This window comes from Gadus chalcogrammus, chromosome 14 (genome assembly GCF_026213295.1).
Source record: "Gadus chalcogrammus isolate NIFS_2021 chromosome 14, NIFS_Gcha_1.0, whole genome shotgun sequence".
NCBI classification, from domain to species: domain Eukaryota; kingdom Metazoa; phylum Chordata; class Actinopteri; order Gadiformes; family Gadidae; genus Gadus; species Gadus chalcogrammus.
In genome coordinates this window covers 21,485,345-21,502,392 of record NC_079425.1, presented here as the reverse complement: position 1 = coordinate 21,502,392, position 17,048 = coordinate 21,485,345, and the positions used below count along the sequence as shown (strand labels likewise).

The 17,048-nt window shown below is 41.5% G+C and overlaps 2 protein-coding genes across 3 annotated transcripts; both read left to right on the top strand.

Moving 5' to 3' along the window:
- The first annotated feature begins 298 nt into the window (after positions 1-298).
- Positions 299-12,754, top strand: galr1b (galanin receptor 1b). Its single transcript, XM_056608623.1, has 4 exons — positions 299-724; positions 1,311-2,137; positions 4,612-4,677; positions 11,496-12,754. Exons 2-4 carry the CDS (start codon positions 1,469-1,471, stop codon positions 11,811-11,813), a joined length of 1,053 nt encoding a protein of 350 aa, XP_056464598.1. The 5' UTR covers positions 299-724; positions 1,311-1,468; the 3' UTR covers positions 11,814-12,754.
- A 1,205-nt stretch (positions 12,755-13,959) lies between these two features.
- LOC130403904 (C2 calcium-dependent domain-containing protein 4C-like) lies at positions 13,960-16,904 on the top strand. 2 transcript variants are annotated; one of them, XM_056608435.1, is made up of 3 exons: positions 13,960-14,139; positions 15,005-15,113; positions 15,291-16,904. In XM_056608435.1, the coding sequence occupies exon 3, from the start codon at positions 15,320-15,322 to the stop codon at positions 16,664-16,666; it is 1,347 nt and encodes a 448-aa protein (XP_056464410.1). In that variant the 5' UTR covers positions 13,960-14,139; positions 15,005-15,113; positions 15,291-15,319; the 3' UTR covers positions 16,667-16,904. The 2 variants fall into 2 exon arrangements, with proteins under 2 accessions (XP_056464410.1, XP_056464411.1); XM_056608436.1 differs by lacking the exon at positions 13,960-14,139 and adding an exon at positions 14,460-14,494.
- The last annotated feature ends 144 nt before the right edge of the window (positions 16,905-17,048 follow it).

Below are 17,048 nucleotides of genomic sequence, written 5' to 3'. Positions count from 1 at the left end.
TAAATTTTGAGTTGTAATACGTTGTTATTTTATTGTTGAATGAATGTGCTGGTATCTATATGTGTCCTTTTAGATATGACTGTATGAGTGAAAAAATATAAATCTTTTTTTTCAGAGAGAGACGCGTCTACGAGCCCATTGTTGAACATGCAATTGGCATATGTAAGAAATTCGTCCAACGCATGGAAAAGAAAGAGAGAACTGTCCAATCCCAGGCTGGACTTAACCTACCTCCACATTACCTCATCAATGAAAAGCCAACCAGATGGCGGACTCGACTGAGGAGGATCAAGTGGGTGATGAACAAGAGAAAGCCATTCTTCAGGTCCTTAAAGCTGATAGGAAAAGCCAGCGCCTGGCACCAACAAGGCAGGAGATGGATGCTTTGGAACCATTGAGCAAGACCCGCCACGGCCCTCCGATCAAGTACATAGACACACTGTCTGGGGAAGATTACGTCAGCCATAACTCACACCTGGGCTCCATCTTCTCCATTGCACTGTTGCGGCTCCAGCCAGAAGGCGACACAGGCCTGACACAGGACATGGAGGGGGCCACCCTCCAGTGTTGTATCCCAGCCGCTATTGCCCCTTCAGAGAGGCCATTCACCTGGTGACAATAGTGTGACCTGCCACAGATCTGCTTTGGAGCCAGTATCAGTTTGCAGACTTGTTTTATGGCTAACAACCTAGATGGTTAGCAAGGAGGCTGGCTAAGTAAACCGGTAACAGTATTTGTCTTTTTGTACAGATAGAGTTGAACCGTTGTACTTTGAACATGCACTGTTGTATTTTGAGTTAAAGCAAGGCCAACCAAGTAAAGAGGTAGCCTATCAAGGAGCCTTTTTTTTTAATTTGCAATATGCTGGCCTATCCCAGCAACGCTGTAAATGAAAAGCAGTATTTTATTTTGCATTTTTAGTATTTTGAGTGTTGTATTGCATCTGGTATCTCATGTTGTCTAATTGGATTATACACTTATTAATGCATAATTATGAATATTATATTAAATATCTGTAAAGGCCGATCCGCTAGGTGCAACTTAATTGTAGACACTGCAAGTTGTGTATGAAGTCGCAGACTCGGTCCAGTTTGGCTCAGAGAGAGGACAGAGTGCTTGCTATAGACGACATGAAGTTGTATACAATAATAGCCTAGCCTATTAACTTAGTAAAACGGCGAATAGTGATGGTAGCTTTTTTCTTTCGTTTAATTGTTCACAGTAGCCTAAGCCTAGCAATGATCAATGGGCGAGATCATAAATAACATTAGAGTATTCTGCAGCTGCAATAAAATAGGTCATCATTTCAGATAAGACTCTGGAAACGAAACCTAAACTCAACCAAGTCTGCGGAGAGACGACCTTCGTCGAATGAGCCCCTATAGCGAGATCTCTACTCTCCAGGAGTGAGGCGCGCCTCCAGGGCACCACCAGCCCGAGACGGCAAGTTGGTGGTCGTGGGGCCGACATGCTGCTGCCGGACAATCGGACGGAGGTTTGGACCGACATATTGGGCTTCAACAGGACGGGTCTCGGTGCCGAGGATGACCCGGGAGGTCCAGAGGCTGTAGCAGTTCCTGTGATCTTCGGAGTTATATTTGTGCTTGGTGTTGTTGGGAACAGCTTGGTTATGTTTGTCATCGGCAAGAATAAGTCCGGAAAGCGCTCTGGGAGCACCACCAACATCTTCATCCTGAACCTCAGCATAGCAGACCTGTCCTTTCTGCTTCTTTGCGTCCCGTTTCAAGCAACTATTTACTCTCTGCCTGAGTGGATATTCGGAGCGTTCCTATGCAAATTTGGACACTATTTTGTCATGGTTAGTATGCTGGTGAGCATTTTTACACTTGTGGCCATGTCGGTGGACAGATACATCGCCGTGGTGCACTCCAAAAAGGCTCCGTGCATTCGCAACCGGAGAAATGCCCTGATCGGAGTTGGTCTCATTTGGGGATTGTCCTTCATCTTCGCCATCCCAGTGGCACATCACCAGATCTTGACCAACCACCCCAACGCCCCTAACAGCACGTTTTGTTGGGAGGAGTGGATCGGTGCATCAAAACAAACATATAAAGTCACTATTTTTGCGTTTGGTTATCTGCTGCCTTTGGGGCTGATCATATGCTGCTATACAAAGGTAAGGACGGAAATTTGGCTTGGCCTTTAGGGGCTGTCTTGCCCGCAAACAAAGCTAATATTTGACATTAATAAGCAGTAGAGGAATATTCACAAATGCCATAAACGACCGAAGGGCAATGGGCTTGTCATAAATCCGTGCGTAATGCTCTTCGGACCCCTTACTTACGCACGGAATATAAGCAACGTTGCTAAAACATTGATTAACTAGTGTTAACTAAGCTACTTGGGAACCATCCTATCGTGATCTTTTAAATTGTGCATGAATAACAGGAGCCAACTCTTTCCCCTTGAATCGATGTTTAGCCCCTAATGCGACATGTTTGGAGCGAAAGACCCATTTGAACATTATACTTGTAATCCATGCTACATTTCTTCCAAAAGCGCCCTTTTAGACTCTTGACTGGCACTCCCTTGTTTGTAAATAGATGATAAAGAATGCTGTTTCTGACTTTCTATCTTTTTCTCTGGTTGTGCTTTTCACACGTTTTTATGGCCGACTTCCAGCAAGCTAAATTGTCTATATAGACGTCTATTCGTAGCCCAAATGGGCATTCAGTAAAAGTTTAGCAAACGCCTAGAGTTGGACTATCCAGCTTCACAACGACTGCCAATGAACTAATATCTAAACGATTCGTCTAAATCACGGCAAATGTGAAATCAGGGAACTATGAAACGTAGCCTATGCAGTGGTTACTAATATGCGGTAGCGGTCCGGGGACGTTTGACGGAGCAGTTGTAGTTTAACTGGATTAGGGGCTGGGGCTTCTTTTCTAGCCATTACGGTACTGGTTCAACAGCCCAGGAATCTCGCACACCAATTGCATGCGTTGTAAATCATCTCTTAAAAATCGGCACTAACAAAAATCCCAATTGTTGCCTGTTGGACCTTCCCCTTTAGGTTTAGAAGGTCGTCTAAGGTCGTCATTGTTGGCATTATTATCATACCCTACTTTATCTCCTAAGGGAGCCTAATTATACAAAGTTGAGCTTTCCTTTCGTGACCACTCAAACGAAAAGCACTTTTGAGGTAATTGAAGGGGAAAGAATGGAACACATCTCACTCAAACATACAAACCTCCTCGCTGCTCAGCGAAACTACACAGGCATGTTTTGATATGTAGTGAATATGATAAGAACCCGTTCTGGTCTGAGCCGGCATAATATTTTCTACACTTGTCAGGCCTGATAATCCTATGTGACTCGACATAGATACATCTTCCAAGTGCAAGGCACAGTTTGAGATTAAACGAATGTCAGTCAGAATTACGTAAAAGTTCGCCAAGTATTCTCAACTAAGTTAACCAAATAAGGCGCAACTAAAGCATGGATACCTTTTTATAGTAAATCAAAGAAATGCTTCAGCACCCCACGTGCAAATACAATTCTAAAAATGAATACATAAGCTGTTTTGGTGTGACACCGCAATAGGCGGGGCTGGGTTGGGGGTAGGGTCAAAATCATACTTTGGATTAGTTTCTAAAGTCTGTGCACTGTCATTCTTGAGTGGGCACCATCAAAGCACTCGTAGTTGAACTCTTGCACGTTTTAGCACTGGCACAGATGGGGGACAATGCAAATGTCCAGGATAAGCAGCCGCTCAACAAATCTTGATTCAATCATTTGTTTTAGCAGTTTTAGACAAAAGGATGTGTTGCTCTGGTAAATAGTAAAGCACCAGTTAAGCAATTAAAAAATGCAATTTAGAAAATCATGTCGTTTTTTTGTGAAATAACCTTTGCCCAATCAAAACTCTCATGTTACATAATTCACCTGAGATAATGTCCTTGTTAAATTCAACTATTTTTTTATGCCAAATAAGATAATAATTATTTAATTTAACTTACACAATTCAAGTACAAACAACACAGATAGTATCTAATAGAGGGACATACATAACCTCTCATCATATACCATGCCTGTTGACTTAACCACGAAGCATAAAGCTGTCTCAAGGCTCTGGGATAATTTATTATTGACTCTCCCAAACTTGATGTGTTATGTACTGCTATGTTTGTTATATGACGGAAACCTGTTTCTGTGTGAGTGAGTGAGTGTGTGTGTGTGTGTGTGTGTGTGTGTGTGTGTGTGTGTGTGTGTGTGTGTGTGTGTGTGTGTGTGTGTGTGTGTGTGTGTGTGTGTGTGTGCGTGCCCAACAAAGCAGTGCCAATGTTACAACTTTGGTAATTTATTGACTACAATGATATCTTTTTTGGGTCATTCATTCATCATTATTATTGTGTTGATTTTATTTAATGATTCATCATCTTGAAAAAGTTGCTATTTGAAACCCACTATCTATTTTGGCTTACTCTCCATCCCTTGAATAATATAAACAGAATAAAAAAGGTTTACTGCTCTAAACTGTGTATACGTACCAATAATGCCGGTTTTTCCATCTGGTGTAATTCGATTTATATCTTATCTTGTGAGTTTCCGTCTCTTGTTAATGTTAATTTTTTTTTTTTCCTTAAGGTATTGTTTCATCTACATAAGAAGCTTAAGAATATGTCAAAAAAGTCTCAACGTTCAAAAAGAAAGGTAAGTGAATAATTTCTCTCATTCTTTCTTCTTAAGGTAGTGTGAGACATCAGATTATCCAGAGTGCATTCGAAATGTAATGGGCATTGTCTGGATTGAAGTAGCAATTTGAAGATTTAATACACTGGAAAAAGGGTTTTAAGCCGTACTTCATCTGATTATTATTTTGTAATTCAATTCAAATAAACATTTTTTGTTTTATTTTTAAAATAACTTTTTTTTATTTCAAAATACTGTGAAATATAGATATTTTGACAAATGTAAAATTTTAAGGTTGTGTATTCAACTGATTAATAATTTTGTCATTCAATCCAAATAATTGTTTTTGTTTTCTTCCTAAAACACTGTTATATTTGATTAGGAGCTCAATTTAAAAAATATTTGTTCAGACAAATGTACAATTTCAAGGTTACGTACAAGCCTGCGCATGCGCATTACATACAAAGACGCTTACGACTACTGGACCAAACCGCAGTGTTGCCAACTTAGCGATTTTGTCGCTATATTTAGCTACTTTTCAGACCCCTTTGGCGACTTTTTTTCAAAACAGCGACAAGCGACAAATCTAGCTTCTTTTTCAGCTGCTATTGGTGACTTTTGGCGACTTTTTGAGGTGAAAGCACTATCGCTATTACCTCTTCACAACGAGCACCGGGTGCCTGCGCGGCCCCTCCCCCGTCTCAACGCACTTACAGGCAGCTCAGTCCTCGTGGTAAAAAGCAAACTCAGGAACCGGATGTCCTTGCAGACCTTAAACTCCATCCTATACATCCGATATGGATTAAAGCAGAGTGGATTAAAGCTGTCAGGTGATGCTTGCTTTGAGCACCAGCTGCCTGATCATGTTTTGAAGCTTTTTGGAACATCAGCTGCTTATTCATTCAAGGTAGCACCTACAGCTGAACCTGCAGTAGAGAGCCTTGACCAGAGTGACGATGACTCACTGGTTCTGTGAGCTAGGACAGTCTGTCTGTGTCTGGAGGGAGGTCTGGAGTAGGCCTAACTCTGCCATTTAGATTGTTAATATATATTGTATATTGTGTGGCAGCAGTAGCTCAGGTGGTTGAGCGGGTTGGCTGGTAACCTGAAGGTTGTTGGTTTGATCCCCTGCTTCACCAAGCAGAGTATCGAGGTGTCTTTGACAAAGCACCTAACCCTGACTGATGTCGCGATGTGATGTAGAATCCAGACATCCTGCTGATGCTGGAACAGAGACTTCCAACTCTCCAGCAGAAGCGCCCCAAGGCCATGAAGCGGCGAGAGCAGAGCGGGAATTTAATCAAACAATTGTTTGATTAAATTGTAATCTTTTTGATTGGATAAAACAAATTATTTCTGATAGATATTTCTTAAATGAGAAACAATTGTTGGAGTGAATCAATATTTTTTTGTTTAGGATTTAACATACGATTTAAATGTATTAACTTTGAATAATTCTATTCAAAGAATAGAATTATACTTGGTGCCAAGTTGTATTATTTTGTTTCTATGAACATAGGAAATATTGTTTGAGGCAAGCTATATATTTGTCATTGGCTCAAGTTATGTAATATAGATGTGAACCATTACCCTTGTTTTTTTTAATTGGTTCAACAGAAGGCTTTTTCCAGTGTACTGATTGGAATCTATACCATTGTACATTCTGCAGCGCAGAACGAATAACCTTTGTTAATATCTCAGTTGTCACAACAACACAGGAACTTCATTGAACTGAAGCTAATGTATTAAATGGCACTGGTCCAATCAGTGGAATTTAAGTATATAATGGAAATAGTGTAGTCAACTGTAAAGCACATTAACGTCAAAACTCAATTGAAGTGAATCAAGTGTTTGTCCAAAACAGGCCTTGTTGCCCCTCAAAATCATTAAGTGTGTTTAATTAGACACTGTGTTCTAGTATTTACCAAATGAAGACAAATGTGTGGTCAAAAAGACTGCACTTAGGTTTCTGATTGTGGACTAATCTGGTTTGCATGGTCCCTACTACACACAGATAAGGCTGCAGACAATTCTCCTCTGCCTCTGTTCCCTAAGCCCTGATAGCTTTAATAGACTGGCAGAACGGTAACCACTGGCAACAGAGTTACCTTTTTGCGGATAATAGGTAGGGCTTGGGTTGAAGAGAGTGGAATGGAGGGGTAACCAGGCAGGGAAATAATGAGACCTTAATGTGTAACCAAAACAGTCAAGCTGTGAGTGTGAGAGACCGCTTTGATTCTCTGTCTTCTGGTGCACAAACCTTAATGGAGACAAGTAGTCACTAATGTCGAGGGGATAGTTTGCTTTCTGGATATGTGGGGATATGTATTACAAGCCCGAACTATATATGTCTGTTTCTTAAAGTAAACAAGATTTACGGCTCAACAAGTCATTTGGTAACCTATTTATTCGTCCCCTGTAAATCAACATTTTGAGGGAAGACATTTCCTTTTTTCTTTCTGTGTAAACAAGATAAATGTATTTATGGCTAGCCTCAGCAGATTTTATTTAAAACATTGTCAAATCAATGATTAGGAACAAACAAAATAAGTCATAAGTAAAGATTGTAACCATTCTCATATCATGTGTTGTCAGATTTAACTGGATGAGCGTTAAACCTTATACATCAGGGACATTTTGAAGAGGGTAAAATGTGAGAACTTCACAGTGAATGAACAAATAACATTATCTTAGTGTCCCTTCACAACAATATTTAGAAGGATGAAATGTATTCATGCCTTACCATGATTAGTTTTACAACACACATCCCAGAACCCTTAAGCAGATGGCTTGCAGCACTTTAAATTAGAGGGGGAACTTGATGTCTGCTCCCGAAAGAGGGTGTGGGTTAGGCTTCAAATACACTTGTATTATATAACCCCACGCTGTGTGGCGAATTACAATCAATCATTTGCATTTCTCATCATAATACTCCTACACATGAGAGGTACTTAAGGAGTATCACAAGTTTGACGTGGGTTTGAACTACTTCTTCACTTTTTCCCCAAGCATCTTCCATCCATCAGCTATACAGCTTAGTACACTGTGGATAACAGAATATAAATGGACTTTAATGCACCTACTTTAGTATTCATTTCTTAGTACTGAATCTCATATGCTGTGTTTATTCTGGAGAATAATCTATTTTATTTTATATATGATTTTTCTATTGAACTACATTGTTTAATCCTTATACATCCTATAAACTTCCCTAGAGATGCATGATTATTATATATGTTCTTTCATGTTGGAAGAGTTTAGCCCCAGGGAACTTAAATCCATGATGTGCTGCTAGGATAATACGTTTCTTGTAAGCATGTAGTATGAATGCTTAAAGTGAAAGAATATTTATTTGTCAGTCTAAAGATATTGGAAGTTGAACAAATCTTCCTTCCCAGAATGTAGATGTAAAGTTGGTGTCATTATCTGACTTAGTCCATTTTGATTGTTTAGTGTTTATTCTCCCCCTGTCCACCAGATGACCATGACTTGTCAGATCAATAAATTCCCCTCACCTGTGCGTCCTTGTTAATCTTCGCACCTGCAACTCATTCACTCATATTCTTATATCATGTATACTTGTTCACTTCTTTAGTTCTCTCGTTGGTTTGTTGTTTTTGTGTTTTTTCTGCCTGTTCACGGAACAGAGATATTTAGTTTTGTTGTTAAAAACGACTTTTGTTACTTTCCCAGGCTGCATTAGGATCTATCCCTCTTTGTTCGAGCTGCCCCACCAGCACCCCACCGTGACAGTTAGTGGGATTATCTCGGTTTGAAATGATGACAGTAGAACTCTTCCTGACGTTGAATGTTCTGGAACTCTGATTTATCAAATTTAGCTGTTTCCAAGAAGTATTTTGCCATGAGTCATTATTATGAATAGCCTTAAACTCTGAATGTGTTTATACAGTGCATTAGTTTGATTTATTACACAGCTTTGATGATCATCAATGGCGTTCAGCGGTCCGTTTATTTCTGAAAATGAACAGGTAGCATATTTCTGAATAACAGACCGTTGCGATGGAAGCAATTTCCAACCGTCAAATCTAACAGATGATTGATGATATTTTTTCAAGCAAGATAGGATTACTCTTTGCACCACAGGTGTGCAGCCTGGCCCAGCCCCAGATTCTAATCAGTCTGACTGGGGCCTGGTGAGTTCATCAACAACACATACTCCAAAATTTTGACTAATTAATCCATGTAAAACAAAACAGACAGTAAAGACCCACGTTATTATAGTCTCACAAAGCAATTTAAGCAGATTCCTAAAAACTGCAGACATTTTGTTTGTATGATTTATTTATATATAGGCTATTACATAATATTAACTTGAACTTATAGATCATAAGTTACCAAGTTTTAACACTTAAATGTGAATTGGTTCTGCCATTCCTTTTATGTCCTAAGGCCGAAATAAGGGATATATTTAGGAGCGAGTTCTTCCACGTCAACAACAAATCCTTGGCGTGACATAATTATGGGAGTGACAGGAACAGATTAGGAATTGCCAGCGGTCTTTGCTTGATGCAAACTGAGTTTACAACGGTCAAAAGAGGACACATGAACCGACAAGATTGTGAATTGAGACATGGCCACCATATCCTCGCAAATGATACAAATACTCGGAATGAACTTTGTCGCCATAGACTTCCAACGTTGTGTGAGAAGGCATCAAAAAGCCAGTGGTATCACCAGCACCTGAGAATCCAAAGGCTGTGCCCAGGGTCTTCGTTCTTTTTAAGCCAGAGGTGTTCTTCTTCTACCAAAGAAACCATTATTTCCATGTATCTGAGATAGCTTATCTTTAAACCTGTTATCTTTAAACCTGTGTGTGTGTCCACAATAAATATCTGACTATTATATTCAGACACAGGTTGGAAACTTCAAACCAATACCCTTTAAAGCACTAGCCCTTTATCCCATGGACTCCTTTATTTTTACTTCATATCTGTACTTCTGTCCTCTTTCAAATAACCACTGCAGTTTGACCAAGGCTTCTGGATAGTATCTGTTACCAGGAGGGCCACCCTGTGTGAAGTCTGACACTATACAGAGCCCCTTTACCTGATCAAAATATGATCGTTTGATAATATGTTTTTAACTAAAGTGATGCACTGTTTATAGTGCGCAAATAGCTCTAATGCATTTAGATTCAGAGCAATATTTATAGTTTTGTCAGCTGTAAGAGGAACAAAGCAACCAGAATAAATATTTAGATATGATGGACAGTGAATATTTCCTCTCTGCATTAAATATCATTTTTCGCCGTGGCAGTGTGTGTTTAGAGAGATGTCCGCTGTTTAAAATCAGAATACTTAATCAGACAATACGTTTCCTGGAAACAGAATGACCTCCATCAGTCTCTTGTAGCGCTAATGTGCTTCGTCAGCAGAAATAATTCACTGAAGATGAATGTAAACATTTCAATGTAAAGGCGACTCATAATGGTTAGTATAGGTTCTCTGTATACATTCGGTATGTATACACATGTCTTTAACTTACAAACATTTAATTGCAAAGTTCAACGACTATATGAAGGTGCCTCAAAGGTTATTATTCAAGTCTGAAATTGTATATGTGCACGTACGCTTTAGTCAAGTGAAATAAACTTGCAGTCTAGAAATACTCTTACAGCCTCACGAGTTGGTCAAGTTACCTACCCCTGTCATTTTGAGTATATTTAAAGTTAGCTTGAATTAATAAAGAGAGGAAGTGTGGTTAGTTATAATGCAACATCGTGCAACACTTCTATGGCTAGTCTACAGAAGGCTACAGGAGTAGACGGCTCCACCTCAGTGTGGGGACACATGTAGGCACGTGGTCAGCCTGCAAAGTTTAGATGAAGTTTGTATTGAGCGTTTTCTTTAAATAAACAGCGACTGGCCTCTGCTCTGCAACTGATCCTGATCTTCACATCAACCATGGAAGAGGTTTTACAATATTATCTCAGAAGTTTCCACTGACTGATGCAAAACAAACACATACAATTGTTAAAGGATGGGTTTGCTTCTTTGGACCCAAGGTACTATCTACAGATAGTCTAGCATGATTGTAGAGTGTGATCATCATTATATCTAAAGATTGTATGGCATGATTTTAGAGGCACTATTATTTAACAAAGGGATTCAGTATTGCGTGTGTTGACTGTCGGGAATTCGCCGGGTTGGACAGAGGTCAACAGGGCCACCTGGCGATGGTTTGAAAAGATGTCTTACAAATTGTTCAGGCTGTTTATTGATCAAGGGAGTCTGGCTTTTTGGGTTGTTATGGCCCCTGACGTCAGTGTATCTGGATATAATGGGTTGGAACTGGCTATTGATTCCTCGAAGAGGAACATTAGCACTAGCAGGAAACATGTTATTTTATTCTAAAACAAAGTAAACTGTCCATATAAACAGGGATTGTACGTCAGAATGTATCATAGGATTTTTTTGTTCAACATAAATATACCCTGATCTAGGCTAATGAGAACCTTTCAAATTGTGACTCACATGGGAAATGCTGCTGCAATTTCAAACAGAACAATATATCAGATTATGACAATTCATTTCTCAATTAATTACAAACCAAAACACTACCAACACAATGAATAATATTCAATGTTCCTATCCTATAAAATGGAGGCTTAAAAGGAGGCCTTAAAGTCATCACAGGGACAGCTCCATGTTTAAAGGTTTTGTTGGCAGGTTGGCTGTATATCTCAGTATCGCCGCACATGTGCACTGTTCATCATCATTCTGGCAAACCAAACCGTACCAAACAAATCAATGAATACAAATCATCTTCCAAACCCTTTTCTCCACCCTTCCCCTCTGCTCCCCTTCTCCTCCTGCCAGACCGCCCAGACCGTACTGCTGGTGGTCACCGCCTTCACCATCTGCTGGATGCCCTACCACATCATCACAATGTGGGTGGAGTTTGGCACATTCCCCCTGACGGACGCTTCCTTCGTCTTCCGCATCGCGGCCCACTGCCTCTCCTACGGGAACTCCTGCATCAACCCCATACTCTACGCCTTCTTGTCTGAAAACTTCCGCAAGGCATGCCGCCAGGTTTTCAACTGCCAATGCCTTCGTCCACCACCCCCTGTTGAGAAGGTGAAGCGCAGCCGCATGGACACCTTCTCCACCACCCATTCCGGCGCCAACATATGACTAGAGAGAGCAATTTCCGGTTGGTGAATTGTCCTTTCCGTGACACCTGGAAGGAGAAAGAAATAAAGCAGAAACAAAGGGGAGGCATGTGGCTCAGGAGGTAGAGCGGGCTGGCTGGTAAAGGGAAGGTTGTTAGTTCGATCCCCGGGTGTCGAGGTGTCCCTGAGCAAGACGCCTCACCTCAAACTGCTCCCGACGAGCTGGCTGTCGCCTTGCATCGTTGACACTAACATGACTTAGGGAATATTGTGCGCTTTGTGTGGCCACTGTTTTAAAAATGCTGTATGAATGCAGTCCAAAAAATAAAGAAACACTGAAAAGGAAAACGTGGGCTCAGATTAAAATGATACAAGGGTGTTGTGGCTAACTCTCAGTGCAGGGACAGAACTCTGATACAAACAGATCTGATTGTTCAGCCTATAGTGAAGCAAACACAAAGTACACTGACACAAAAGGGACTGCACATTATGTTTTCTAACTTTAATATGGGTTCAGCGTGAACATTTATGTGACAAATGTGAAAATCCAAAGGAAAGAACCTCAATGGCAGAACTTGTGTATTAGTGTTGAGAGACCTTCTTAAGAGAACGGAACAACGTTCAGCCCCAGTCTGCATAGGCTGCTCATGCTCCATTCATTAACATCCACTAAACCGTGAGACCTGTTGCAATGAGACAAACAAGGAAGAAGACCGGGACCCTAAACAGAAGAAGGCTAAGGCAATTCAATAGTGGAAGAGGAAAGATATCGGTGAGAAGTTAACTGTGCTCATGCCTTAAGCTATATATTGTATATATTCTATATAGTGTGACTAAATGTGAGGAAGCAGGTACAATATGTTGTAAATATTGTTTTTTGAAATATCGCTCAAGTAAAGAAAACCTGGTGAAGTTTGTGCTGATTTTTTCTCCCACTTGAATTTAATCAAACACGTACCTCCCTTTATTTTACTCCTCCCTTACTTACCACCTTACCGTGTACACAACCCACAGAGATCAAAATATGTATTTGTCTCTTCTTGTTAACTCCAGAGATCTTCCCCCAAGGTATTGTGGTGGGGTGGGGTTTCAGTGTAGTGCAACATCTAAGCCTCTTAAAGTGTTAATCCACTATCAACCTCACAACCAGATGGCCAAACCTCTCCATGTGTTTCTATGTGTGTGTGTGTGTGTGTGTGTGTGTGTGTGTGTGTGTGTGTGTGTGTGTGTGTGTGTGTGTGTGTGTGTGTGTGTGTGTGTGTGTGTGTGTGTGTGTGTGTGTGTGTGTGCAGTTTTGTGTAATAGTTTTCTTGTTCCGAATATGCGAGAGATTAGTATTAAGGCTTTCTCTGTCTTAATGGGGAATTCTGCAAACTTGCAAAGGCCTAAATAGTTTTTAGCAAAATTAATTAATTGCAACATGATTGTTATGACTTCAGTGGTATGAATGTTGGTGTGTCGATCATGATGTTGACTTCCATGACCTCTTTATATTTTATACTTTTGAAATGCTTTGTGAAAAAAGAAAAAAAAAAGTAAAAAGAAAAGGACATGCAGGTATTATATGGCCCATCAATGTTTATATTATACATGCACTACATGCAAAATACAGTTAAAAAGATGAAAAAAAATTAGGCTTAACGGCATATAACTTGTACAATGTATTCACATTATTTCCATTGTAGACAGTAATTAGCAACATTCAAAATACTGCGGCACGGTGCATGATTCAGCTCTGCCCAAAGGTTGCAATTTTACATTTCAATATGAATTCAAGAAATGATATGGTTTGTCAAAAAGTAGATGTAGTAGCCTACAACCGACATGAGATGCTGTTCAACGGAGAAGAATAGACTGAACAGAGTCATGGGTTGAGGTTGGAGGTCATTCTTAACCAGCTGAGTTGGTGAACCTCTTTTTAAAATGTTAAGCGCTGAATAAAAGCCAATAGATGAACGCGCTGTAACATATTTCGTTTGGGAATTGCGCCATCTGTGGGACTGAAAATTAAATACAGTGATGAGTTACACTCTTACTGTCCACTAGATGGCAGAGAAATTCAAGAAAAAGACAAGTAGAATTGCATTTGTATTTCTCTTTCTCCTGCGTCTGGCCTGCCCAAAGGGAATAACTTCATGATGCTATTCCCTTTGGGCAGGCCAGTCCGTGTTAAATTTGTAGCATCATGCAAGATAAACAATAATCAGAAAAGGCCATTTAGAGTTCTAATTTACTAACTAGATAGCGAGTGTGGCAGTGAGTAAATGGTCCTTTACTTGTGGCTGAAGCTGAAAAAACATGGCAGTGCAACATTGCCTCTTGGCATGTAAACAGAGAGAGAGAGCGAGGTAAGGCCGGCTGACATTCTTTATTTGAATGATATATAAGTTATAGGATGTGATTTTTTTCAGTTTTGAAATCGTAGTAAGTCAATAAGTACTAAGTAAAATGTATATATTTAGGCACACTTAAAAACAGTTTTCACTGGCCAAAGTGCCGTACATGGTGCAAAAAGGCATATACAAGAACACATACCACATACATAGACAGTAGCCTACATGAAAAACATACAAATAACAACAAGGTGTGTTTTGAGCCAAGATTAAAAAATGGAAGGAGCGTCTCTAATTGAAGGCGGCAGTTCATTCCAAAGGCGGGGGGCAGCCACAGCAAAAGCTCTCACCCCTGCAGAGATATATCCAGGTACTTTAAGCTACGAGCTAGTTTAAGTGTTATATATATGTAGGCTAATATATTGATCATCAGAACTCAGAGTACAACTCATCAAGGACATAGGAACCAGGCATGTCTGGCACTACTTATTAACAACCAGGATCTAGGACATAAAATAGATAAGACAATTATTGAGGGTAAATATTAGGCCTGCATAATTCTCCTGCAACATTTTCACGATAGGAAATAGTGAAAGAAGATAAAATACCACGTAGTTTTCGTCAACACAAAGGCCTTCATAACCATAAATAAGTACTAGCCTATATCAAACCATAAATGCTCTACCTGCATTTACACATTCACACGTCACTGAAAACGATATCGTCAGGTGTTCACCCCCAGGGGGCGCTGTGGTTGAGCAGGTAGTCCCTCTACGACGTCATACTTGCTTTTTGCGAGAGGACGAGATAAAACACCCCCCACCCCCTCATTAACTACAGGTCTATTTAAACAACATGCCTTTTTCCCTGTGAACCACAGACTTTCCTGTGCTGTGGGTAGACAAGTAACCTGCCAGTGAACAAGAGCAGAGGTAGCACTGAGTATAGATCCTGGAATAATCAAACGGCCACGTTTCTTTGCTTCCAAGGTAGGATGCTCAGTTATTTATCATGTATTTAACAGACATCTATATATAGAATTGTTTAATTAGTTAATGTTATATTATTACTGGTTATTGTTTTTACATTTTAAGTTTTACTTGTTATTACTATAGATCTGTGGACCATGAATAATCATTTTAAATCTTTTTTTACCCTTCTTTTAGCTGTTAATCAGCCATTGGATTCAGGACCCATGTGGGTTCTGGAGCAGATCAGGGAGTCTGTGGATGAGAACCATTTCACGTTGCCGGTGGAGTACAGTCTTCGTCTGGCCGAGGCTATGTTTGGGGAGAGAACAGCCCAGGCGAAGAGACCAAAGCACACCCTGTGCCCTAACATCATCACCCCGAGCACTATCCCCAAGTTCTTCATCCCTCCCAAGATCACACCCCAACAGGAGCCTAGCAAGGCACCTGACTGGAGCAAACCCTTCCCTGTTGTCAAGGGGACTGTGAACGGCATCATGGTGGAGGACGCCGCCCCGGCCAGAGAGCCGTTCAAAACACACGTCATCCAGGTGGAGAACGTCGACGAGCTGCCCCGCGCGTTCAGCGACGAGGGTAGCACCAACGCGGACCCCCGGAGCCAGGCCGCCCTGTCTCTGCCCCACCTGGCCAAAGCCCAGACCTGCTACGGCTTCTGCACGCTGCTGGAGAGCCCCCACACGCGGCGGAAGGAGTCTCTGTTCCACAGCGACCCAGCGGCCTGTGGACTCACACTGCTCCCCCCCCGGAGCCCTTCCGCCGGCAGCTCCCCCAAACCCCCCCACTGCGCTGCGTTCAGCCTCAACAAGCTGGCTTCCAGGCTGCCCACGCACAGGGCGATGGCCCTGCACAGGCAGGTGGTGTCCCTGGACAGCGACACCACCTCGTCCACAGAGTCCTCCCCCTTCAACTCCCCCCTGCTGGCCAGGCCTCCGCCCAGGTCCTACCTCCTCAAAGCCCTGGGTCACGAGCGGCTGGTCTCCCGAGCAGGGCGGAAGTCTCTGCTCTCGCGGAACAACTCCCTGTCCACGGACGAAGGGAGCTCCACAGACAGCAGTCCCAACGTGGTGCGGAGGTCCTCGGACGAGCCGGAGGAGCCCCTGACCCCGGCCAACGTGTTCGGACTCGCCCCTCCTCCCGTCTTCCCCACCGATGGGGTTTTGTGCCGAGAGAGGGTGATGAGGGAACACCTGGTACCCGTTGGGCGAGAAGGAAACCTTCGTCTGGCAGCAGAGTACTGCCCGCAGAACCACAGGTTCAGGGTGAGGCTGATCAGTGCGGAGGGGCTGTATGCCGTTTCAACGGACCCCAAAAGCATCAACTGCAGCATCAGTGTGTGTCTTCTGCCGGGGAAGATGCAGAAGCAACGCAGCACAGTGATCAAGAGAAGTCGCAACCCCATTTTCAATGAGGACTTCTTTTTTGACGGCATCTGTGAGGAACATCTTGGGAACTGGTTTCTGCGGTTCAAAGTGGTGAATAAGATGTCCACCATGAAAAGGGACTACATTTTAGGAGACTGTGAGATCCTGCTTCCTAGCATATTGTCTGGATAAGAACTGCTAAATTAAATAGTTTCTATTTTTTATACCAACTATTATTTTTTTACATTAAAAAAACATTATTGAGAATGTGTCTATGTGTTTGAAATGTTGACATGCACATACACGTGACCATAACAAACATTTCAAGGGAATCACACATGACCAAAAATAGTACATTCTTTATTGTACCCTTATTGTTCCTGTTTAATTGTAATTATGTGGTAAATATTTTCATATTAATAAATCTAATATCAGCATTGGATGGTGTCTGCAATATCTCATTCTTACGGTCAAATGGGGTGTTCACCAATGTATCAAAGCCTCTGTCACTCCCTCTCATCATGGAGAACCTGCTCGACCAAAACGACGCCGCCGAGGGGATGCACTCACACTT